This window comes from Myotis myotis, unplaced genomic scaffold, assembly GCF_014108235.1.
Source record: "Myotis myotis isolate mMyoMyo1 unplaced genomic scaffold, mMyoMyo1.p scaffold_m19_p_2, whole genome shotgun sequence".
Lineage (NCBI taxonomy): Eukaryota > Metazoa > Chordata > Mammalia > Chiroptera > Vespertilionidae > Myotis > Myotis myotis.
In genome coordinates, this window is record NW_023416324.1 from 5,979,899 (window position 1) to 6,003,879 (window position 23,981).

At 42.4% G+C, this 23,981-nt stretch overlaps 1 protein-coding gene across 12 annotated transcripts in view; it reads left to right on the top strand.

Moving 5' to 3' along the window:
- Positions 1 to 23,981, top strand: part of VPS13D (vacuolar protein sorting 13 homolog D) — a 221,325-nt gene that overhangs the window by 88,206 nt on the left and 109,138 nt on the right. For 8 of the 12 annotated variants that reach the window (XR_004973974.1, XM_036348853.1, XM_036348857.1 and 5 more), the window contains 12 exons: positions 2,392 to 2,494; positions 3,422 to 3,574; positions 5,362 to 5,497; positions 6,858 to 6,905; positions 9,253 to 9,403; positions 9,501 to 9,711; positions 10,388 to 10,635; positions 12,327 to 12,518; positions 13,071 to 13,197; positions 14,762 to 14,904; positions 18,694 to 18,824; positions 19,052 to 19,227. Coding sequence is in view for 11 of the 12 variants with exons in the window: in XM_036348853.1 (XP_036204746.1) it covers positions 2,392 to 2,494; positions 3,422 to 3,574; positions 5,362 to 5,497; positions 6,858 to 6,905; positions 9,253 to 9,403; positions 9,501 to 9,711; positions 10,388 to 10,635; positions 12,327 to 12,518; positions 13,071 to 13,197; positions 14,762 to 14,904; positions 18,694 to 18,824; positions 19,052 to 19,227 (1,819 nt within the window). In the remaining variant the exon portion in view is untranslated. Of the gene's footprint in view, positions 1 to 2,388; positions 2,495 to 3,421; positions 3,575 to 5,361; positions 5,498 to 6,857; positions 6,906 to 9,252; positions 9,404 to 9,500; positions 9,712 to 10,387; positions 10,636 to 12,326; positions 12,519 to 13,070; positions 13,198 to 14,761; positions 14,905 to 18,693; positions 18,825 to 19,051; positions 19,228 to 23,981 lie in introns of all 12 variants that reach the window. The other 4 variants (XM_036348859.1, XM_036348861.1, XM_036348854.1 and 1 more) reach the window with 3 other exon arrangements.

Consider the following 23,981-nt stretch of genomic DNA (forward strand, 5'->3'; position numbering starts at 1 on the left):
TTTTTTACAGAGAGGAAGGGAGAGAGATAGAGAGTCAGAAACATCGATGGGAGAGAAACATTGATCAGCTGCCTCCTGCACATCTCCCACTGGGGATGTGCCCACAACCCAGGTACATGCCCTTGACCGGAATCGAACCTGGGACCCCTCAGTCCGCAGGCCGACGCTCTATCCACTGAGCCAAACCGGTTTCGGCCACGGTGCTCTTTGATGGACTTGGGGATTTTGCTCTCTGGTGCTGTGCCAAGGCAAATCCATAGCCGATTTGGACACTAGCGCAGGAGATGTCAGGTGTGTCCCCGGGTGCTGGGTTTGGACTTGTGAGCACTCCATGGATTCTGTTATCGGAGAAGTCGGTTGCTGACATCTCGGTCGGTATGTGTAATCAAAACAAGAGGCTCGGGGACCTCAGCAGTGCCTTCCCAGGCTATTTAATTCCAAAGTAATATACTTGTGAATGTCTTTATATGGGTTCCTAGCACTTTATTCCGTATTACAGTGTGATCAAAGCCACTTGCCACCTGTTCTGTTTAAATCTAATTTGCAAATGGAAACTTACGGCCTGGCCTGCAGTGGGATATGAACGCGCAGCTGGCTGCTTTTCCTCCGGGCCCTGTATCTCCCGCAATAAAGCCGCTCTCGCTGCACTCACGGAGCGGGGCGCCTCTCAAGGTGCCACAGTCAGCACTGTTTACCCTGCAGACAGCTCTTAAAGTTTTTACTCCCCCTCTGCTCTTGTCGGCAGCCTCACAGCTACTCTGTGGTTTTCTACTTGATGAACGTTATTTTTTTAAAGCAAACCTTGGGAACTAAGTGAGGCCATTTGGAGGAGAAATGGGGATGTTTTGAGCAGAGAGTATCTTTAGAAGTATTTGGAGGGTGTCGCTAAAGACTGTCCACGGAATTGAGGGAATACGTAGTAGTATCCACTCATTTATTTAGCGTGTTGCCGTTTCTCAGACTTCCCTGAGCCACTGTTGTTACCAAAGCAGAACTTGCCTTAACCTGAAAGTGCTTGTCTGGCAGTGTTTGTAGTACTAACTCCTGAAAAAAGAGGGAAAAAGGAAGTGCTTCCTTTTAAAGGCAGTGATCACGGCAGACTGATGCGGCCCCACGCCTTACTCGGGGTGGGAGGGGCAGGGCCTGGTGCGGTCTGCCTTCCTGTCCTGCTGGCAGGAAACACGTGGGCCTGGAGGACGAGTTTAATTTCGCTGTAGTGTCTCAGTCGGCATGTGCAGTCACCCCGAGATGTCATTTTCTCCACAGCTGCGGGCCACTTGGGTCCCGGTTTTGCTCGGATTGTCTTTGTGCTTTAAAGGGGTGCGCATAGGAGGACGGGGCTGCACCCCCTTTGTTGCTAGTGTGCGTGTGGCATGAGCACCGCAGCCAGGAGGCGCCAGCGCTGGGTTGCTGCTGCCCTTGTGGTCCCTGCTGCCCCCTCCTCCTTTCTTCCTGTGGCCCACAGGGGAGACTCAGGCCCTTGGTCAGAGGAGCTGACGTCCCTCCCTGGGCAGCCTCTGTTCCGTGCCAGACCACCAACACAGGCAGGGTGCGGGCAGCCGGAGCAGGGCAGTGGCGGGCACTTACAGCCTTTGTCGGCTTTCTGGCCATGTGGTCTCCCACTTCTCCGGCTTTTTAAAGTGTTTGTTGTCAGGTCAACTCTTTCTAGAATTTGATTACTTATAGTCTTGTATTGATCAGTGTTTCCAGTTTCCCTGACTAGTAACTGTTTTGTGAAAAGAAATCATATTTTATGCTCCTTTTGTAGACTCTATAGTACCTATGGTGGTGGTATCTGTGTCAGAGATGGGCTAAAATTTTCATTTAAAAAGCTCTGGGATAGTATATTTCTGATCTTTCCGGGAGAAAAATATCCCAACTATTAGTGTAAGAGCATAGGAAAGAATGTTTTTATTTCGTTATAATGTGAATAATACGACTGAAGTGTAACTTTTGCATAAAGGGAGGCTTTGTTACAGCACAGGCATTTTGGACAAAGTTTAATCAAGTCGGTGTGATAAACTTGCTACAGTTTGTGCTACCTATTTAGAATATATTTATTGGGAGTAGCGAGGGTCCATTTCTCTTTTTCCCTCTTTTGATTCCAACCAAGTTAGGTCCCGATGCCTTCTGTGAGATGAGGCCCCTAAGAATTGTGGGAGGATTGGGGGCTGGGCAGTCACACGCCACAGCCATTTGTCAGGGAGGACCGAGTCATCCCGTAGCAGGCAGCAAAGTACATGGAGGTTCCGTTCGTCCTCTCTTCCTCCCCCGCAGTCCCTTTGCCAAGAGACTGTTCTGGGCACTGTCTCCAGGTGGTGGTGGTGGTGGTGGGGGCTCTCCCACACAGACGGAGGCGGTGCTAATAGCCACCTTGTTTGTTCGTAGCAGAGGTGAAGACCCCCAAACGCCGGCAGCCCTTTGTCCCTTTTGCTCTGAGGAATCACACAGGCTGCACTTTGTGGTTCGCCACCCTGACCACCACACCCACCAGGTAAGAAGCACTTGATCTGTCACCGAGCCATCTCTGCCACCCAAGGCTCCTGCGTGCCAGCCCAGTGGGCCCCTTCTTGAGGCTCTTAGGTTGTATTCGAAGCAATCACGTGCTGTCCTGCTGAGGTTTATGGTGGCGGTTCTGGTCCTCTGTGGAATCTGTAGCCAGAGAAGTAGGCCCCGAGTTTGAAATTCCAAATGATTCTGATCCCGGTAGACATTACGTTTAAAGTCAGAGTCCAGCAAATTAAGGCTGAGAGTGGGAAGCGTGAAAGAAAAATCATTCCATCTTTCCTCTTCACTCCCCCCCTCTTCCCCCTAAGAATTGCTTTCCAACCTAAAGCACACTTCAATCCAGATGGAATTGGGTGGGGTTCGGAGAACAAGTGAGAATTTACCTAAGCCAAGTGAGAAGGTTCTTCAGCAGCTTTCAGCCTGTTCAGACCTTGGCTGGACTTTCCGAATCCACGCTCATCTCTCCAGCTTAGGAAATGAGAACACGAAACAAGTAACAGCATCAGCTGGTTGGAAACCACATTTCCCTGCCTCCACGAAGTACGATAATGCCTTACAGGAGGCGGTTTTGTTTTTTTAAAAACAGTTCAGGCCTGTTAAGTTCTTGGTAGTCACTTAAACACGACTTTTAAAAGTCATGACTCACTTTACATAGCACGTATGTAGCAGCTCTACTGTTGAGGCAGGTGAGTGTGTAGTATAGCTTTCAGCTGTTTCTAAAGTGTCACATGAGCTGCGTTTGATCATGAAGATACCTCTAGTTACTGACCTTGTAGGTCACCCTTTGGAGCCAAATTATACGGCCTTATTGCTGTGAATTGCGTTCCGGGAGGGTTTCTGTTCCCAGCACCAGCTCCGTGTGAGAAGGAGCTGGGAGAGAGGCACAGGCTGGTATTGTCTGATTTGGTTCCAGGGCTGCACTGTCTCACAGCGGGAGCCCAGGGGGAGTTCCAGAAGGGGACGGGACATTTCTCGATGACACTCACAATGTCAGTGAGTGGCGGGAAGTCCTCACAGGTGAAGAGATTCCCTTTGAATTTGAAGCACGTGGAAAGCTAAGACACAGGTAAAACTCGTTCTTTTTCTAAAAAAAAATTTATATATATGATGTGACTGTCCCTAGTGTTTCGCCTATTCACCTTCCTTTATTAGAGATTTTAATGATTTATCTTTAAAGGATATTTTAAAAAATCAGTGTTTCCTTTCCTTTAAAAAAAAAAAATAATGACTTTCTTACTATCTTGGAAATAAAGTTTCCCCCCATTAATTATCTCTTTACTTGACATGTGTGTTTCACATAATTTGGTTGAAGCATAGACAGAGCATAACACTCAAGTTCATTGCCTCCCAGCCTGGTTTTCATGATGCACTGGTGACATGGTACTCCTGAAAGGTTGGCAGAGCATGTCGATTTCAGTGTTAAGACACACACGTGTCACATAGCACTTGGAGCAGGCAGGTGTTTTCAGGAAGCAGAGCCGTACGAGGAGGCACACGGACGCTGAGGACGATCAGAACCGCTCGTCCAGGGAGACCGCTGGCACTCACTCTGGGCATGGTGCACCAGAGGCCTGGGACGAACGCGAGAGAAGCCTGTGGCTTGTCACTGAGCGGTCACAAAATAGCTAACAAAGTGTTCTTGTGTTTGCAGACATTGTTAAGTGGAAAGGCTGTCCAGTGAATAGGTTAAGATTTCAGCCTCATATCTGTTTGCAAGCTGAGCTGAAGTGTGGGAGACTGGCTTCCGCCTTATGTTTTCATGATGCTCTAAGTCTTTGTGTGCAAACCCGCTCCTAAGTCAGATACTTCTTCCCTTTGCACAGCTTTCTGCCAGCACACATTTCTCCCTGGGGCAGATGTCTGAACCTGTGGGCCAGTGATTGTACAGGAAAAATAGGGTTTAAAAAAATCACTAAGCGGGGTACGTGTACCTGAAAGCCACGTTAGCATTTCCAGGGATGAGTGGTGAGCATTTTCTGTTCCACAAAGTTCCTGAAGGAGCTAATTATGAACTGTTGGCTGTATGTCTTAATAAGCACGGCCTCTGTTATATCAGAAGGGGTTTGACCTCTATATCACTTCCATTTTAGTTTCCATGTTTTGTAACGGCGCATTTCAAGTCCCACTGTTCTGCTTGAATTCATCAACATATAAATGCCTTTTCTGGCTTTCCCCCCTTTGGCACACCATGGCCACTCCCTGCCTCTCTCCCTCCTTCCTGTCAGCCTCAAATCCAGTTCCCCATTTTAGGCTTCTGGCTTGAATTAGGCGAAACCTAAAATAGAATTAAATGTGCAATTTCCTCCTGTTCCTCCTGTTCTGCCCACTGCCTTCTGCTGTTTCAGCCAAGCCTTCAGCCTTAAAATGCCTAACCTGTCTGTGGCCTGTAGGACCGGAGCCAAACAACTGAGTGGGGTCTAAGAGAAGTAGGGTATTCAGCAAAAGAACCAGGAGGAAATGCCGTGTCACGCACTTCCAGAGTTTGGTTATATGATCAGATTGCTAGTGGGACATTTTTACTGCCCACAGAAGTGGTTGTAGCGAATGGCACTGTCTTGTAAAAGCTTGGCTGGGGTTGGTGGGGCAAGGCCTGGGCTAGATTGGAGAGTTTGCGGGGTTCATACAAAGGGAGGACAAATGCTACTCTTGCCCAAGCTATAAACCTTGTAGTTTTAAATGTGAAACCCAGCTAATATGCTCTCTTGATTTCTCTTGCATTAGGCAATCACCAAAAGGCTTGGACAACTGGGTTTTTATGTCATTAGATAGTAAATTGAATTTGAGTCTTTGCTCCTGGTTTTCTTTGCTTTTGAAGATTGGGCGTAATGTCTTTTTCCGTGTTCTGCCTGACAGACACACCCATGACCTCCGGATTCACCAACTGCAAGTGAGAGTAAATGGCTGGGAGCAAGTGAGCCCTGTGTCTGTGGACAAAGTTGGGACCTTTTTCCGATATGCAGCGCCAGATAAGAATTCATCTTCCTCTACGGTGTGTGGCGGGGGATGGGTGTGCGTTGTGTCCTGGCCGCACTCCCGTAAAGCCAGGCACTCACATAGTGTAATAGCCTTGCTCTAGTAAAGTTTCTTGTTCTTCATTTATTAGTACACGAGCTCTAGGAATATGTAAGATTATAGAAGTCATCATAGGCAATGATAATCAATATTTAGATGATCCAACCAATGGATAATTTCTGTAAAAAAACAGGATCTAAAGGTGATTTTAATGAAAAATAATAAGTAAATAAAAGTGACTTTAATGCGTGTTACCTCACCTGTGCAGACCCATTTCATATGCAGCTGGCCCACCTGCCCATTTGCTAGGCTGCCGAACATGTGTTGGCTTTACTTCACATGCTGTTACGCTTCCTCCACATACTGTCTTCTTTCAGTTTCTTTTCTTTTTTTTTTTTAATATATTTTATTGATTTTTTACAGAGAGAAAGGGAGAGAGATAGAGAGTTAGAAACATCAATGAGAGAGAAACATCGATCAGCCGCCTTCTGCACATCTCCCACTGGGGATGTGGCCGCAACCAAGGCATATGCCCTTGACCGGAATCGAACCTGGGACCCTTCAGTCCGCAGGCCGACGCTCTATCCACTGAGCCAAACCGGTTTCGGCCTTCTTTCAGTTTCTTACAGTGCTACTCCTTGATCCTTCTAGTTCCTTTTCTCCAATTTCTCCTCTCTAGCATGAAGACATATAGCCACTGCTATTTATCTGATCACAGAACCTCTCACACATCCTTGCCTGAACTTGACCCAGCCTGCAGCTCTAGGGCTAGGAGGGACCAGCCTGGGGATGATGCAGGGAGCATCCCTCACTAAAGTGTGCAGGTGAGGGCTGGCCTCCCAGCCCACGTGTCCGCCATGGTGCTCTTGCCCAGGACTCGGACGTGCTTCCCACGATGACTCACTTGTTAGGTAACCAGTGATGAGGGGGAAAGTGCAGATTTGCAGAGACTGTGGCTTTCATCATGCTTTCTTCATAGAGAAACCCTGTTCCTTCTACTCTCCTTCTCTTGTGCCCCAAGATTCTTAGGAAAGGACACTTTCAAGATTAATTTTCTGCCTAAATTCTTATCTGATAATGAAATAATGAATCCCCCCAAGAGATACTTTTCTGTTGTATGATGTGCTCTGGAAATTTGTGTCCCTGGAATGGTGGTAAAATGAGGGTTTTTTCCCCATACCTTCTAAGTTAAGATGCTTTCTCTTAGCGGTAGACCATACTTTGCTAAGGGTGTTTGCAAACACCACCCTTTCAGGCACATTTCATTGTCATTGAACTTAATGATGCCTGTAATCTTAGGTCTGTGCTGACTCTCTGACTTTTGGAATCTTTCTTAGATTGGCAGCCCAAGCAGCAGAACAAATATTATCCATCCCCAGGTTTATGTGAGTATGATTGTCCTATGTCACTGTGTGTATTGAGTTTTGACACTGCGCCTGAACCATACATAGATGTTTATTTCTTTTTTTAAAAAAAATATATTTTATTGATTTTTTACAGAGAGGAAGAGAGAGGGATAGAGAGTTAGAAACATTGATGAGAGAGAAACATCGATCAGCTGCCTCCTGCACACCTCCCACTGGGGATGTGCCCTTGACCGGAATCGAACCTGGGACCCTTGAGTCCGCAGGCCGATGCTCTATCCACTGAGCCAAACCGGTTAGGGCTAGATGTTTATTTCTTAATGATCAGAGGACTTTAGACCTGTGAGCGATTGGAATTTATCTTTCTGCTTTTCTATTGATGATTACCTCATTTTCTAAGAACTTGCAAGAAAATATTTTCACCTAATTTGATATGTCAGACTGAATATTACAGGCAACAGAAAGAAAAAAACCAAATGTTTGGGGCCAATGTCTCCTTTTCTTTCTAAGTTAAAATATAAATTAACCCTTGTATGGCTATACATATTTCATAGATTTGGGATCCATAGGTCGTGAAGGTAAATAAGAATGAAAAATAGTAAGATTTTTTTTTTCTTCCCATTTGGCTTTTGAAACATCATCATAAGATGACACTAAAAAACTATTTTTAGGTCTTTGCTTAAATTTTCTTCTCCCTTAGGGATAGTAAGTTTTGAACTGTGAAATTTTAGCTAAGCTTGGAGGCGTTAAGATCAAGATTTGAAACAATTGTAATTGGCCTTGGCTGAGCGGGGCTTTACTAGGCTGGGTCTGTGGACGCCGAGGTGCTGACTGTGCCTGGGATTGTCTCTGAAAACACTCCAGACAGTTCTAGTTTGCCTTTTCACTGGGCTTCCTGGAAGCCTTGGCTCAAAACATGGAGCTCTTCATTTTATTGTTTATTAGGTTGGTTTCACATACTGTTTGTTTTTAATAAAAAAGTTGGCAGTATGGGAAGCTTGGACGTGGTGTCATTTGTTTGTCCAATAAAAAAGCATTGTCAGTATGTGCTGGACACTCCTGCTGAGAATAATAGCTTCAGAGACCTCCTCTTCGGTTTACCTGATGTGGGGTTTTAAACTAAAAAAGAAAAAAGAGTTTTGGGGCACAAACTGTGCTGAATGTGTGAATGAATGTATGGAAAAAGGAAGTAGTGGCTGCAACCCAAGACCAAACATAAATTATTTCCCTCCATTATGTTGAGTTTCTGAAACTCAGTGTCCTGTTTATGAAAGAGTGATCATTGAATGGAACTTAGAAAGTTATTGTGAAGAAAGAGAAGTTGGTTTTTGAAGTTCTTTGAAATACAGATGTTGGCTTTTTTTCTATAGGCATGTCAGCGAATGGTGTATGGGCCTAGAGAGTAATTTTTATGACATTAGGAAAAAAGTTATTGTTCTTGGGAAAGGCATTCCAATGTAGACAACTCTTTATTATACACTCTCTGGCTTTTACAAAGACAAGTTATAACCTCAGAAGACTTCCTTCTGCTTTTGTATATTTTGGACAGTTCCCAACCCATTGTTAGTGTTCAAAGAATGTTTTCTCACTTTAATATTAATCTGGGAGGAAACTACCGCAGAAGGTAAATCACTTAATGTTTTACGAAGTGAAGTCCTACCTCAGTGCTTCTGAACTTTGAGACGCTGTGCATGATCTGTAGTCCCCTCCGGCGGAGCTGACAGCGAGTCTTGGTCCGTTTCCATGTGAGGGCTGGTTTGCGACACTGTGCGCGAGGGTAACTTCCAGCACAAGTGTGGGAAATTTGATGGGCTGTTACCAGTCTTAGGTGAAGTTCTTTATAATGTGTCCAGAGGCCTACGGTGGATTGTTCTTTGTGACACACTTTGTGATGTCACTTCTGAATAGATTAACTGTTTTTTTTAAATATATTTTTATTGATTTCAGAGAGGAAGGGAGAGGGAATGAGAGATAGAAACATCAGTGATGATAGAGAATCATTGATCGGCTGCCTCTTGCATGCCCCACACTGGGAATGAAGCCCTCAACCCAGGCATGTGTCCTGAACGGGAATCGAGCTGTGACCTCCTGGTTCATAGGTCAACCCTTAACCACTGAGCAACACTGGCTGGGCTGAATATATTATTTTTATAGGAATGTTTAGAATTGGCTCTTTTAAGAGTGCATATTTATAGGCTATTCATTCCTATTAAAACTGAGTGGTCTTAGGGCTTAATGATTAATTTTACCGAAGAGCTATCGCAATAATAAGATGCTGTGATTTAGGCATTCTGGTTGGTATGGTTGTAGTTTTGTGTGTATTTTCAAAATCACAGCTATGCCCTCTACTACAATGTCTTTTTCACAGTTCTCAGCACTCCCGCCTGTCCGGGTGGTCTTTGCCGTGACCATGGAAGGCAGTGCTCGCAAAGTGATCACTGTGCGGTCTGCCCTCATTGTGAAGAACAGACTCGAGACACCAATGGAACTAAGATTGGACAGCCCATCAGCTCCGGACAGTAAGCTTTGACATAGTCCGTCCTCCTTTTACTCTGAGAAAATCAGCTTTGGGGAGAAGACCCCCACTGAGAGCGCTAACGCTTATTTCTGTGGCAGAGCCCGTGGTACTTCCCGCTGTCATGCCGGGGGACTCCTTTGCTGTGCCTTTACACCTCACTTCTTGGCGGCTGCAGGCCCGGCCCAAAGGGTTGGGCGTATTTTTCTGTAAGGCTCCTATCCACTGGACGAATGTAGTAAAGACGGCAGAGGTTAGTAGCAGCAAACGAGAGTGCCATTCCATGGACACAGAGAAAAACCGATTCTTCAGGTATGCATGGCACTGCAATGTGTATTTGTGGGTATTTTTTCTTTATTCTTTCTCTAAGGACCCTCAATGATTCAGTTGTGCTTATTTAAAACCCTAAAGTTTTTCGCTTTTTTAAAAAAATATTTTTATTGATTTCAGAGAGGAAGGAAGAGGGGGAGAGAGATACAAACATCAGTGATGAGAGAGAATCATTGATTGGCTGCCTCCTACATGCATCCCATTGGTGATCGAGCCTGCAATTCAGACACTGCCCTGACCAGGAATCGAACCATGACCTCCTGGTTCATAGGTCGATGCTTAACCACGGAGCCACACTGGACGGGCTGTCATTCCCTGTTTATGCAGTTCAAGAACAGGCACAACTAATCTATACAAATATCAGAGATTGTTACTCTTCTGATGGGGGAGAGGATTTTGATTGGAAAGGGATATGAGGGAACATTCTGGAGTGAGAGAAATATCCTATCACTGGTTTTGGGTGGTAGCTATAGGATGTATATAATTATCAAAACCCACAAAGCGGAACATTTAAAATCTATACATTTTATTCTGACTTAAATTGTAGGTATCTTACTGGGTTATTGAACCATTTTAATGCTATACTCTCTCAGACTCAGCTAAGGAGAAAAAATTCAAGTTCTTCATTGGTGGTTTTTATACCATTTTGTCTTCATAGGTTTTGTGTGGCCATAAAGAAAGAGAATTATCCAGATTACATGCCCTCAAACATATTTTCTGATAGTGCAAAACAGATTTTCAGGCAGCCAGGGCATACCATATATCTCCTGCCAACTGTGGTAATCTGCAACCTGCTCCCTTGCGAACTGGATTTTTATGTTAAAGGAATGCCCATTAATGGGACCCTGAAACCTGGCAAAGAGGTGGCTCTCCACACCGCTGACACGGCCCAGAACATTGAACTGGGTAAGGGTTTAGTCAAATTATCATTGGTAGCAATTCTATGAAAATGTCAGTGAGTATTTTGTGACTATTTGGTAAACATTTTGGAGAAATTATAGCCTATACACTATCTCAGTAAACCAGCTCAAAGGATTTATGTAGTTTAAAAAATGTCAAACTTCTAAAGTAGAAAATTATCAAAAGAAAATAATTGAACAGATTCAAAAGATTCCCAGAGGAAGCACTCAACGGAGCCTTTTTTCTTACATTGCTGACTTGATGTATGACTATAGGCAATCACTTCATCTTTTCAGACCAGGCTTTTCCCAGCTATAAAAGGAGCAAAATCATATCTCTCTCCCTTTTTTAAAAAAAATATATATTTTATTGATTTTTTTTACAGAGAGGAAGGGAGAGGGATAGAGAGTTAGAAACATCAATCAGCTGCCTCCTGCACACCCCCCACTGGAGATGTGCTTGCAACCAAGGTACATGCCCTTGACCGGAATCGAACCTGGGACCTTTCAGTCCGCAGGCCAACGCTCTATCCACTGAGCCAAACCAGTCAGGGCTCTCTCCCTCTCTTTTCAGGAGGAAAAAACATTTGCCAAGCATGCACTGTCCTCCAGGCATTATGTCAGGTGCTTCACACACATGAGCTCATGTCATCCTTAAGCAATAGTTATTTGTCCCATTCCTGGTGAAGACATTGCATGTTGAATGCATCAAGTACGTTCAGTTTTAGGGATGAATGAACTCGAGGTAGAGAATCATTAGAATTATTATCCTATTTGTAGCACTTACAGCAAAGAGGAGCTGCTGGAGTTTGGGCAGGAAGTATATTTCTTTAATGCTGCTCTAGAAATGCTGAAAAAATGATGCCTTAGATATTTATCTTCTACAGTTTTATATATCTTCTCATTTGATCTTCACAACGGCACGTTTCGGGTAGAGAGACAGCTGCTATCCCCCTTAGTACAGATAGGAATCTGAAACTCACTGAAATTGTGTCCCACAGCGATAAACTTACATGTCAATGAGCTTCATTTAGAACACAAAAGTGGTACAGTGCTAGGTGTCCTTCTGAAGAAAAGAGGTCTGTGCTCTGACATTTAAGTCCTTCTTCAACAAATGTCTATGAGCCCCTGGGTGGAATGGACACGTCCTCCCACCCACCACCACTCTGTGCACACCACCACGCTATCTTCCCAGTCTGCCATGGACCACCACTTTCACAGCAATCCTGCGATGGAGATACTGTCATTATCCCCATTTGGAGATGAGGCACAGCAAGGGTAAATCGCTCACCCTGCACCGTGCCCTGGGAAGGCCAGGCCGGGACCTGAGGCCAGGCATTCGGCTGCAGAAACCTTGACTCTGACCCCGTCCTTGCCTTTATTGTGGTCTAGGCACCCAGCACAGGGCCTGATGTCTAGTAAGCTCCTAATACTCATAGCTGTTATTGGTACTTTCTGGTATTTTCATCTTTCTAACGATGCAGTTCAGACTCCCTAGTGTGGCTTCCAGGCCATCTGGTTTGCTTCATGTGTATTCTCACCTGAGCTAGAGGAAAATGGCCATTCTAATGAGATCTTTTTTGCTAGTAAGAGACAGTTACTGATTTTTCCAAAAGGAATCCAATTTCGTTTGACTGCTGGGTATTTTAACAAACTAACGTGAGAGCTTAGAAAGACAATGGCTTATATCTCCCTTAGGGGTATCACTGGAGAATTTTCCACTCTGTAAAGAATTGCTCATTCCACCTGGAACCCAAAACTATATGGTAAGAATGCGTCTCTATGATACCAACCGGCGGCAGCTGAACCTCACCATCCGGATTGTGTGTCGAGCAGAAGGATCCCTAAAGATCTTCATTTCTGCTCCATATTGGTTGATTAACAAAACAGGTATGGATAGAGCTGTGATGGCGAACCTATGACACGCCTGTCAGAGGTGACACGCGAACTCATTTTTTTGGTTGATTTTTCTTTGTTAAATGGCATTTAAATATATAAAATAAATATCAAAAACATAAGTCTTTGTTTTACTATGGTTGCAAATATCAAAAAATTTCTCTATGTGACATGGCACCAGAGTTAAGTTAGGGTTTTTCAAAATGCTGACACGCCGAGCTCAAAAGGTTCGCCATCACTGGTAGAGAGAGGCTGCTCAAGTGGGCGTTTGGCTTTGGCCATGGGAATTCAGGTTTTTGCTCAGCTGACTAAATGGAGCCAAGAGACTGACTCCAACAGTCTGGGCTGCTAGAACTTTCCTGCTTCCATAATTAGTGCTCTGTCATGGTCAGAAATGTCCTCTTAGACAACAAAATGAGCCCACTAAATTAATTCAGTTTTCACTCTTTCCCCTTGATTATTTAAAAAAAAAAATTAATTTTACCATTTATGTGTCTTGGAGAGACGGGGTGGGATTGATGTGTACCTTCCCTCTCCTTCCTAAAGGGTTACCGCTGATCTTCAGGCAGGACAACACAAAGACAGATGCTGCAGGCCAGTTCGAGGAGCATGAGCTGGCCCGGAGCCTGAGCCCCCTCCTATTCTGCTACGCTGACAAAGAGCAGCCAAACCTGTGAGTACAGTTATGTATGGGAAGGGGAAATAAGTTCCTAGGGAAGGGAAAAATTAGCAAAGGCTAGAGTGTATCCGTGTGAGTAGAATTGTACTGTAGATAACAATCCTGACTTGGCAGGGGAGCAGCACCATGACCTAATGGGATTCTTTCGGCTCTAATTTCTGTGTTACTTGATAGTGAAAATAAACCATTTGGTTGGTTTATAATGAAAGCTAGTTTTATTTTACGTGTGTTGGAGTAATTCTATTCATAACTCTGCCAATGAAGAGAAACCCACATGTTCTGTGCTCTGCATGGCTCCCTTCTGCTGTCAGCTCAGCACAGGCAGAGGAGTTGGCATGGGGGTGTGTGTGGGGGTGACTGGACCTCTGGTAAAGCCTCTGCCCCGTTAATCCAAGCCAGGTCATTTTGTGTAAGGTGCCATTTAAGATCTCAAGCACTCCTTGCACGTTTAAAGGCAGGGAGAAGCAACAGTTGTGAGGATTAGATGACATGTCCTTCTAATGTATGGTATGAGCATTAATTCACTTTTGTTCTCTGTTTTAACATTCTGCCTTTTACAGGAGTCTTAATTTGTAGCAGTAATCCAAATGGCATATCTGATACTCCTAAGATGCCATACCCTGGTATCTGCAGAAGTGTGCTTCCTACAAGCCTAAGAGGAAGGTTTAGGGAGCACTACAGGCCAGTGGGTGCAGATGCGTCTTCCAGGGAGGGCTGGAGGCTAGGTTGTTGCTGGAGTCAGGAGAGGATTGACTGGGGTCTGGACGTGGGGGTCATACAGACGCTAGCCCAGTCTCACTCTTTCTGACATTTATAACAGTTTATTTTATCCAGGGAATTTGTAGTTCCCCAAGCATTTCCATATAGACCATCTCATTTGATTCTCCCAGCATCCCAGTGGATTGGGCAAGGCAGGAAATACTGTTTTATTTTAAGATGTGGAAACTGAGGCTCAGAGAGAGACAGTTACCTGCCCAAGGTTATGTTGCTTGTTAGTGGCAGAACTGGAACACACATTCAGGAATGATGGTTCTAGGGCCCACGATAAGATACTGGCCAACTAAACAGAGCTTTGCTGTTGTAATAGTACCAGACCATGGAGGGAACGTACCTTTAGCCACATCTTCTGCACATGCTGCCTTGCATCTACAGAATTGTGGGCATACTTTCCTTATACGTTTAGGGTATTTCGTGAACCTTTGAACATCTCAGTCAGGAAAAGTATTAGTTTGACTCAAATCCTTATTTTTCAGAGGAATAATAGATATTTTAGCATTTTCTGTATGTCTTATGCTTATAGAATCTTAATGTTTTTTCTTAAAGTGTTCAGTTGAAGAAGTCCATACATTTCACACATTGTTGTACTGTGGCTGCCTGTAAGATACGGGGTTAACCGCCTGTAATTGCCTCTCTGTGTTTGGGAATCACATGAGTGAGGAAGAGTCAGCATTAGAGTTGTAATTTGGGGTGTTAGCTACAGCACTGTTTCCTGATTAGAACAGGTGGACAAGACTTGCTTATGGATGAATGTATCAACCTTTGCTTTTCTGCCCCACAGCTGCACGATGAGAATCGGAAGGGGGATTCATCCTGAAGGCATGCCGGGCTGGTGTCAGGGCTTCTCCCTGGATGGTGGGAGTGGTGTCCGAGCTCTGAAAGTCATCCAGCACGGAAACCGCCCAGGGCTGATCTATAACATTGGTGGGTTACCCGGGGGGCAGTGGGGGAATCAGATCCTTGGCCCTGAGCTCAGTTTAGGACCATAAGCTGACCATACATTTTAGGCTTGGCCGCAGGTGCTGACTTTCTCATTTGGCATTGGGTGAGGTATCTTTCTTCGGAATGCTTGATGGCTGTCAGCACAGATCTATTCTAGGGATCTAAGGAGCTACCTAAACACTGCCCCTTTTGAGGTCTGTGGCTCTGTTTAACTTAAAGTATCAGTTTGGCTTAAATCCTTGTTTTTCATGGGGATAATAGGAACACTTAGAATGCTTGTTTCATCCTCCAGGCATTTCCCACGCATTCATTAAAACTTGCAAACCCTAAGAGGGTAAGAAGCATTGTTCTCCTTGAAACTGAAGCAGAGAGGTTAAGTGACTTGCCCAGATGCAAAGGGGAAGTCTGGGTCAGAAGTGGGATTATGATTGCAGTGTGCACATTTGAAGCAGAAAATGTAATAAAATGCACTTGGTGGTTATAATAATTAGAAGCCCACTGTAAGCTTTGCTTACAGAGGTGGGGGGTGATGAGGGGAGCATACTGCACCTATAAACTCAGAGCCACCTGGAATTCTCAAAAGGTTTTCTGCAGAGTTACGATAAATTTGATTATTTAAGTAACGCTTCAGGTTTAAAATGTTAGCTGTGCGTCCTTCCTAGTGTATAATTTCCAAGGATCGAAGCACCATTCATTGTTAAACGTTGGAAAACCATCTCAGACTGTGCTGTCCATTGAGCTCTCTGCGATGAAGGAAATGTTCTGTTTTGCACTGTCCAGTGGGTTAGCACTGGCCACACGTGGCTGCCGAGCACTTGGGAGCACTTGGCTACTAAGAAACGTGGCCAGTGTGACCAAGGAATTGAGCTTTTCATTTTATTGAGTGTTAATGGATTTAAATAGCCACATATGCCTAGTGGCTGCATATCGGACAGGGCAGAAATAGCCATGTTGTAGAAGGAGAGCCTAAGGTGGTGTCATCTAGCGATTTGCCCTGGGGCCCACGCAGACTCAAGGACTTACGTGTTTGAGGTTTTATTAGTAATAGATTCTCCTCCAAGTAGAGTTTGCTTTCCGTGTTGTTTAAACCTGAATTTGTGAGCATTCTCCCTTGTCCTGGGGCTGCCTCCTTTAAAGTTGACATTAAGATTTTTAACAGAAGAAACAAACTTTAATTTGACCCTCCAGCTGAGGATCATTTTCTTTACTTTTGTTCACATTGTTTGCTCTGCCCCTTGAACGGGCAAAGGCTGTTTCATGCTGTGTTTGGTTTTCTTTTGGGGTATCTTGTCCTTGATACACTTTCCAAAGTAAGCTACTGCAGGTTGGCTAGAAACTGTAGTTGGAACAAATTGTGGGGTGGGGTGATGGAGCTCTTAGCAGCTGGCGCTAAGGAATCACAGAATTCTTTCAGGGAGGCAAATCGAGCTGGCCAATCAGAACTATGCATTGAGTGCATGTGTAAACTTACATGCTAGAACAGCGATTTTCAACCTCCTTCATCGCTTGGCACACAAACTAATTACTACAGTTCTGTCGCACACCAAAGAATATATTTTTTTGCCAGTAAAAAACAGAGATATAGTTTTGATTGATTTACAAAAAAGAAGAAAAAGAAAAAATAATCGCCCACCCTTTTTACTCCAAAGTGACTTTAAAAAAAATCAGGTGCCTATACTTGTATATAAAGATTTCTGGTGCCAAGAATTAACCAATGAGACACAACCTTATTATGCTATGTGACCAGTAAGTTACAACTCTATTATGTGAACTACATATTTATGGTTCAAGACAGGGCATTCACACTGGACGGCTGTTGTGTCGAGTTGTCATTTTTTTATTTGACGATCTAAGGGAAAAGAGGTCTGTGCACCTGACTAAATTGTCAGGTATTGCATGTTTTAAAAATTCTTGTGGCACACTATTTGAAAATTGCTGTGCTGGGAGCATTCATTAAAACTTATTACATATGTTTCTAGGGACAAGACCATGATTTGAATTTTGTTTTTATACCAAAGAAAGCAATAGATGGAGTGGGCTAAGATAGGACTTTATAATTCTTAAGGTTCATGAAATCTTGGCATATAATATCAAGGGAATTTGTGGAATCTCTTACTTGAATATTTTTGGAGAGTTCAATAGATAACTAGCTCCCTATCAGGAAAGTTTAAAACACAGCCCAAAGCTCAGGGAGGCCTCACATGTACCTCCAAAAAGAGGGATTTTGTACATTTTTATCTTATCAGCTATTCATTTACTGGGGGGTTGCCAGAGCAATCTAAGATGAAAAGGGAAACAAAAAAAAGCCTACTTTTTTTTCTCCAAAAATTGAGTCTCAGTACTGTAGGTTTTTTTCATAATGTCAAATTAAACACATCTTTTGTGGACAGACTTTATATTAGTTGAGACCAGCTAGCTATGATAATGTCAGTTTCTGACAATTAATGCTTTTTTGTGTGTGTTACAGAAATATGAGTGATAGGGAATATCTCTCTGTCCCAGTATTCCCGAACATTTCTTAAATCCAGTTTCAGAGATGGTTGTTTCTGAGATTTGCTCAGTCTTTTATATTGAAGACTTATATTGAAGGCACACCCAATTTCTCAAGCCAGCACAGATGACTTACAGAGTTAACAGATTGGAATATTTATAATTGGGGTTATGTTAGGACATCCAGGGCACTTAGTTGTCGTATCCTAAGGTCTCTTTCCTTTTTATGGTTCTCTTGTTGACTGCTGAGTAGGGTCCTTTTACATGTCTCATCGTGATGTGAGTGAGGGCTTCTGAGGTAGGTGGCTGTGTGACCTAGGGCAAGTTACCTTGCTTTCCATGCCTTAGTTTCCTCATCTGTAAAATGGAAAGAATGAAGATACCTAACTCGTAAGGTTGTTATGAGAACTAAATGTGGAGCCTTTGGTAGAGGGTGTAACTTGTATTAAGAGGTCAATTAATATTATTATATTCATTATCTGTACTATAAATATTTTTATCATTGTATAAACAGAGTCCAGCCCAGTTGCAATATTTATTGTGTGAATGAACAAATAGTCATTCCCACTGAGTTTCATATTTTAAAAAATGATCATATTTTTAAAGCTAATTCAGTGCTGTTTATTTTTTTCCTTTCTTAGAGTGTTTTGAGATTTCCTTCTGTTTGATTATGACTGTCTTTCCATGCTATGTGTTTTGTTTGCCTTTTTCTCCCTGTACATAGTGGGTGCTGAAAACATGTATTTTACGAATGAATGAATTCTATATTTTACATTCGGTTTTAGCTGGATTCTTGGGCCAACAGCTAAAAGAAAATACTAGAGAAAAGTCCTTTGAGTTCAGGGTAGTCAGAATCCAATTAAGTAATCTGAAATTTCTACTGTATCCTGTAAAAGGGGCAAATTCTCTAGTGGGAATTTTGTGTCCCAGATGTGAGCAGAAATGTAGTCAGCTTCATAAATGGAAACCAAAGGTGTCTATGACTGAACACCTGTGTTTTTTAGTTGCTGTTATTATGATACACACTTTATGAAGAAGCGAGGAATTATGGGGATATCGATACTGCCACTGAGACTTTTTAAGGCCTAAGTGGGAATAAAGAATAATACTTCGAGTGTGCTTGCTGTTTTCATTCCATTCTTGGAAGGCTTGACAGCCTCTTTGAGTGATATAATTGTTTTCTTAGAGAAACAAAGTAATTTTGAAGGCTATTTATTTTTGTCAGACCATGGATTATCTTTTTTTCTGATTAATTCATGGCATGGTTTTTGTTATTTGTAGGTATTGATGTCAAGAAAGGCCGAGGTCGATATATTGACACCTGTATGGTCATCTTTGCCCCCCGATACCTGTTAGATAATAAATCATCTCACAAACTTGCATTCGCACAGAGGGAATTTGCCAGGGGACAGGTAAGCAGTTTACTTTTGAAGAATTACTAGTGTTTAATAGCACAGGGAGTTTTAATGTCATGGCTTATCTCCCCTTCAACGCTGTAAGTTCTGTGATGTAACCATTTCCTGCCTTTGGTACCCTAAATAGCTTCTGGTAGAAGACCAGGCTCAGAGAAGGTACTTAGTGAACATTTACTGTCTTGACTTGACTTGTTGACCAAAGCCAGTGATTCTGTGTGTTTTAGGGAACAGCCAATCCCGAAGGTTACATTTCTACCCTTCCTGGTTCCAGTGTGGTGTTCCATTGGCCTCGGAATGACTATGATCAGCTGTTGTGTGTCAGATTAATGGATGTTCCCAATTGTATTTGGTCTGGAGGCTTTGAGGTCAACAAGAATAATTCTTTCCACATCAACATGAGGTAAGTTCAGAGACTCCATTTAGACAAAAAGTAGCTTTGTTTGAGGTGCATTAAATAGTAAGCTATAAATACCATATAAATTTTAAATATTTATAAAGCTATAAATAGTAAGTAGTAATACTACTCTTCATGAAATGGACGCACATGTTTCTGGCTCAGACAAAGTTCTTAAAACTTGCAAAGACCAGGTATGTATGAGTGAACTTTTTGTTGGGGTGAGTTAAAGGGAATGTCAGCAGTTTTGACCATGGTGCAACTGGTGTGGTCTTAGGTGTCAAGTTGAAGGGGTAGCACGTCTGAAAACTCTGCATTTCGACATTAACACTGATTATAAATGCTTTTACTAAATCTTCTTTCGTTTGATGCTGTTTCAGTAATTATCTGCCCTTCTTTGCCAAACCCAGTGACATTCAGGTCCTTGTTAAGAAAAATCAACCAAGTTTAGCCTCAACTAGCCCAGGATGACTCTTCCTTCTGCTTTCATCAAATGCTTTTTTAAAAAGTATTCTAAGTTTTTTAAAAATAGTGGTAAGATACACATACCATGTGAGAAAGATAACGCAAAGGCCCAGAGATTGTTTTGTGGGCTTCATGTACATAAAATTTACCACTTCAATCATTTTTAAGTTCACTAGTGTGAAGTACATTCATATAGTTGTGCCACCAATCTCCAAACTCTTTTTATCTTGCAAAACTGAAACTCTATACCTATCAAACAGCAACTCCTCATTTCCCCCTTCTCTAGCCCCGGCTCTGCTTTTTCTGAATTTGACTACCCTAGGTATCTCAGATAAGTGGAAGCATACAGTATTTGTCTTTTTGTGACTGGCTTATTTCCCTTAGCATAATGTTCTCAGGGTTCATCTGCATAATCACATGTGTCAGAATTTCCTTCCTTTAAGCTGAATAATATTCCATTGTATGAATATAGCACATTTTGCTTATCCATTGATTTGTTGAGGGAAACTTGGGGTGCATTCTGTCTTTTGGCTGTTGTGAATAGTGCTGCTCTGAACATGGGTGTATAAATATCTCTTTGAGTCCCTGCTTTTGATTCTTTTGGGTCTATACTCAGAGTAGAATTACTGCTTTATGCGGTCATTCCAGTTTTATTTTTTTGAGGAATTGCCATACTGTTTTCTATAGCAGCTCCACCATTTTACATTTCAGCCAACTATGCATAGCCAATCTCGCCACATCTTCGCTAGCACTTTTTATTTTCTGCTTTTTTTGATAGTAGTCAACCTGATGGGTGAGGTCACATCTCATTGTGGTTTTAATTCACATTTCCCTAATGATTAGTGATATTAAGCTTCTTTTCATGTGCTTGCTGGCCATTTGTACTGCCTATTTTTGAATTGGGTTGTTTGTTTTTTTGTTGTTGAGTTACAGAAGTCTTTTGTATATTCTGGATATTAACCCCCTTTTGAGATATATGATTTGCATATGTTTTCGCCCATTTTTTACTCGGTTGATTGTGTTTTGTATAGAAGTTTTTAATTTTGATGTAGTCCAAATTATCTATTTTAACTTTTATTATCTCTGCTTTTGGTGTTATAGCCAAGAAATCATTGCCAAATCCAACGTCATGAAGCTTTACCCTGTGTTTTCTTCTGAGTGCACTATAGTTTTAGCCCTTATATTTAGGTCTTTGATCCATTTTGAGTTGATATTTGTATACCAGAGGCCTGGTGAATGAAATTCGTGCACAGGTAGTGTCCCTAGGCTTGGCCGGCAATCAGGGCTGATCGGGGCCTTCCGGCTGCCAGCTGGGGCCTTCCTTCATTCCGCGTCACCCCCTGGTGGTCATAGTGAGTGATTGAACTCCCAGTCTCCCAATCGAACTCCTGAGGGGGCTCTTTCCATATTAGCCTTTTAAATATATAGATGGTGTAAGGTAAAATTTCAACACTACTTTTTTGTTTCTGGCTATCCAGTTATCTCAAAATTTGTTGAAAAGATTCTCCCTTCTCCATGGGATGGTCTTGGAACCATTGTCAAAAATTATTTGACTCTGTATGTGAGGATTTATTTCAAGGCTTTCTGCCTCTTTCGTCCATATGTCTGTCTTTATGCCAGTATCACACTGTTTTGATTAGTAGCTTTATAATAAGTTTTAAAATCAGGAAGTGTGAGACCTCCAACTTTGTTCTTTTTCAAGATTATTTTGGCTATTTGGAGTCCCTTGGGATTCCATCTAAATTTTAGGATGAAATTTTTTGTTTTGGGGGGTGGGGGGGCCTTGGGATTTTGATAGGGATGGCATTAAATCTGTAAATCCACTTTGGGTAGCATTGATCTTTTAACAATATTAAGTCTTTCGATCCACGACCATGGATGCCTTTCCATTTGTTTGTATCCTCCTCAGTTTCTTTTATCAAATGCTTTTGAAGCTGAAGACACTGAAATCAGTGCTATTTCAACACATTTATAAGCAAAACTTAATCTTTTATAGTTATGGCTAGTTCTTCATTGAGAACAACATTGTAAGGGAACAGAAAAATAATAGATGATATACAGCAGTACCTATAGTTGACTTTTAAACAATGCATTATCTGGGGTTTTATTTTCTTTCATTCCCTCTCTCCCCCACTAATACAAGTGAAAGTTTATTTAGAAAGCCACAGAGTTAGAAACAGTGAGCCAGCTGGGCTGTGTGGGCTCAGGAAATAAGTTACAGGGGAAAAAGAAGAGGCCCTTGGAGCTTAGGAGAGGGAGAGAGAGGCAAAGGTGCTGGAGTGCTCCAGAAAGATGGGGGAGGGGGGCGGCGCATGAGCTAGAGAGGACAGGCACAGGTGAGAAAGAGAGAGAGAGACAGCGAGAGAAGGGGGGAGAGAGAGAGCGAGCGAGCTCTATTTTCCTTCATTTTGTCAATAGCCCTTAGTAGAATTAATTACATCTGGTTAGTGGTTTTCAGTTTCTGTTCCTAAGAGTAGTTGGGGGTCTAAACTGGTGACTTTAGAGGCCCAGGGAGCCAAGTGGTCAGGTCTTCAGTGCCCTCATCCCTTCTTCAATCAGAACTCTTTGTCAATATCATGTGTTTCTCACAAGATTTCACTGGGGTCTGCAGAGGGGTGGGGGAAAAGGAGAAGTTCTGCAGCTAAAGCCACTGTTGGTGTATATATCTCTGAGGAGGAGGCTGTCCAGCTCTATTGTGTTAGAAGGGGAAGCCAATTTGAGATTATATACAACAGCTACTCCTGATTACGTTTAAAAAAAGAAAAAGAAGGAAAGTAAGTACCAGGTGTGGGGCGGAAATGACTCTACCTTTGGTAACCCTTTTGAAATGACGTCCTGAAGTACTGAGCATAGACGAATGCCAGCTGTTTTCCCCACTTTCCCCACCATGTCATTTGGAAACAGCGTCAACCCACAGAGAACTTAAGAGTTGTACAATGAAGATCCCTACATCTTTTTCCTGGATTTATTACATTTCATCATTTTGCTGTGTTCTTGATCTCTCTCCATACACATACATACATTTTTTTTCTAAACCATTTGAAAGTAAATTGAAATCATCATGGTAATTCAGCCGTAAAAACTTCACTCATCACCTAAAGACAAGGACGTTTTTCTAAATAAATATACTAATATTACACACTGAATAGATTTAATATTGATTTGTTTTCTAATAAATAGTTCTTTAAATGTCCTTCATAGGAACCCCTTCCTCCTGGTCTAGGATTCAGTCAAGGATTATGAGTTTTATTTGACCCATTTAGCTCATCTCCTTTCATCTGAATGGTCACTTTTCCTTTTTTGTCTTTATTGACATTGACATTTTTAAAGAGGTCAAGACAGTTTCTTGTAGAATGTCCTATTTCCTGGATTTTCCTGATAGTTTCCTAACATAGACTTGGGTAAACCCTTTTTGGTAAGAATACATCTATGGTATTGTATTTTTCCTGTTGCGTCACATCTGGAGGCCTGGGCTGTGACAGCTGTTGTCCCATTACTGATGTTGCTAAATTGCATCATTGCTAGGTTAAGCTGGTGTCTAACAGGTTTTTCTTACAGAGTTACCTTTTCTTCTTTGTAAACAAAAAAATCCATCTGGGGATAATTTGAGACTGTGTGTATATTGTTTCCTAAAATCCTTTCACTCAATGGTTGGATGGTTCTTATCTGAATCAATTATTACATTGGTGGTTGCAAAATGGTGATTTTCTGATTCTCTCATTTCTTCGACATTTATTAACTGATGATAGTCTTCTGTAAAGAACAGTTTTTCATTCTCTACAGTGATATGTCTTTATCTAAATATGCACACATACGTGCACACATAAAAATATATAAAAATTATGATCACATAGTGGTACCTCCATTACAGAGGATTCTTCCTCACCTGCCTTTGTCCTAAAGCGAGCACCCTGGTGATCAGTAACATCAATATATTAGTTTGAACCATGTGAAATTGCTCTGTGTCCATGTCAAAAGTACTCTAGTATCAACAATTCTATTCGACCAACATTTACTCATTTGCTACACTGACACCATTATCCCAAACAAACCCACTAAGTAAAATTTGTAGATCTTGCTGCCCAGTTACAACATGCTATTCAAACATTGCTTGAATAAGTTCTTTTTCATTGTGTGATTATACTGTCAATTCCTACCTTTTTAATGTGATCAAAGAACACACAGCAGCATTGATTGGTATCTAAGCAGTACTGTGATTGTGAGAAGTATGAGCGGAAAGTGAACTGTGACTGGTTCTCTCTATTTTATGCAGCCTCTTTTGTTTCCTTTTTCTG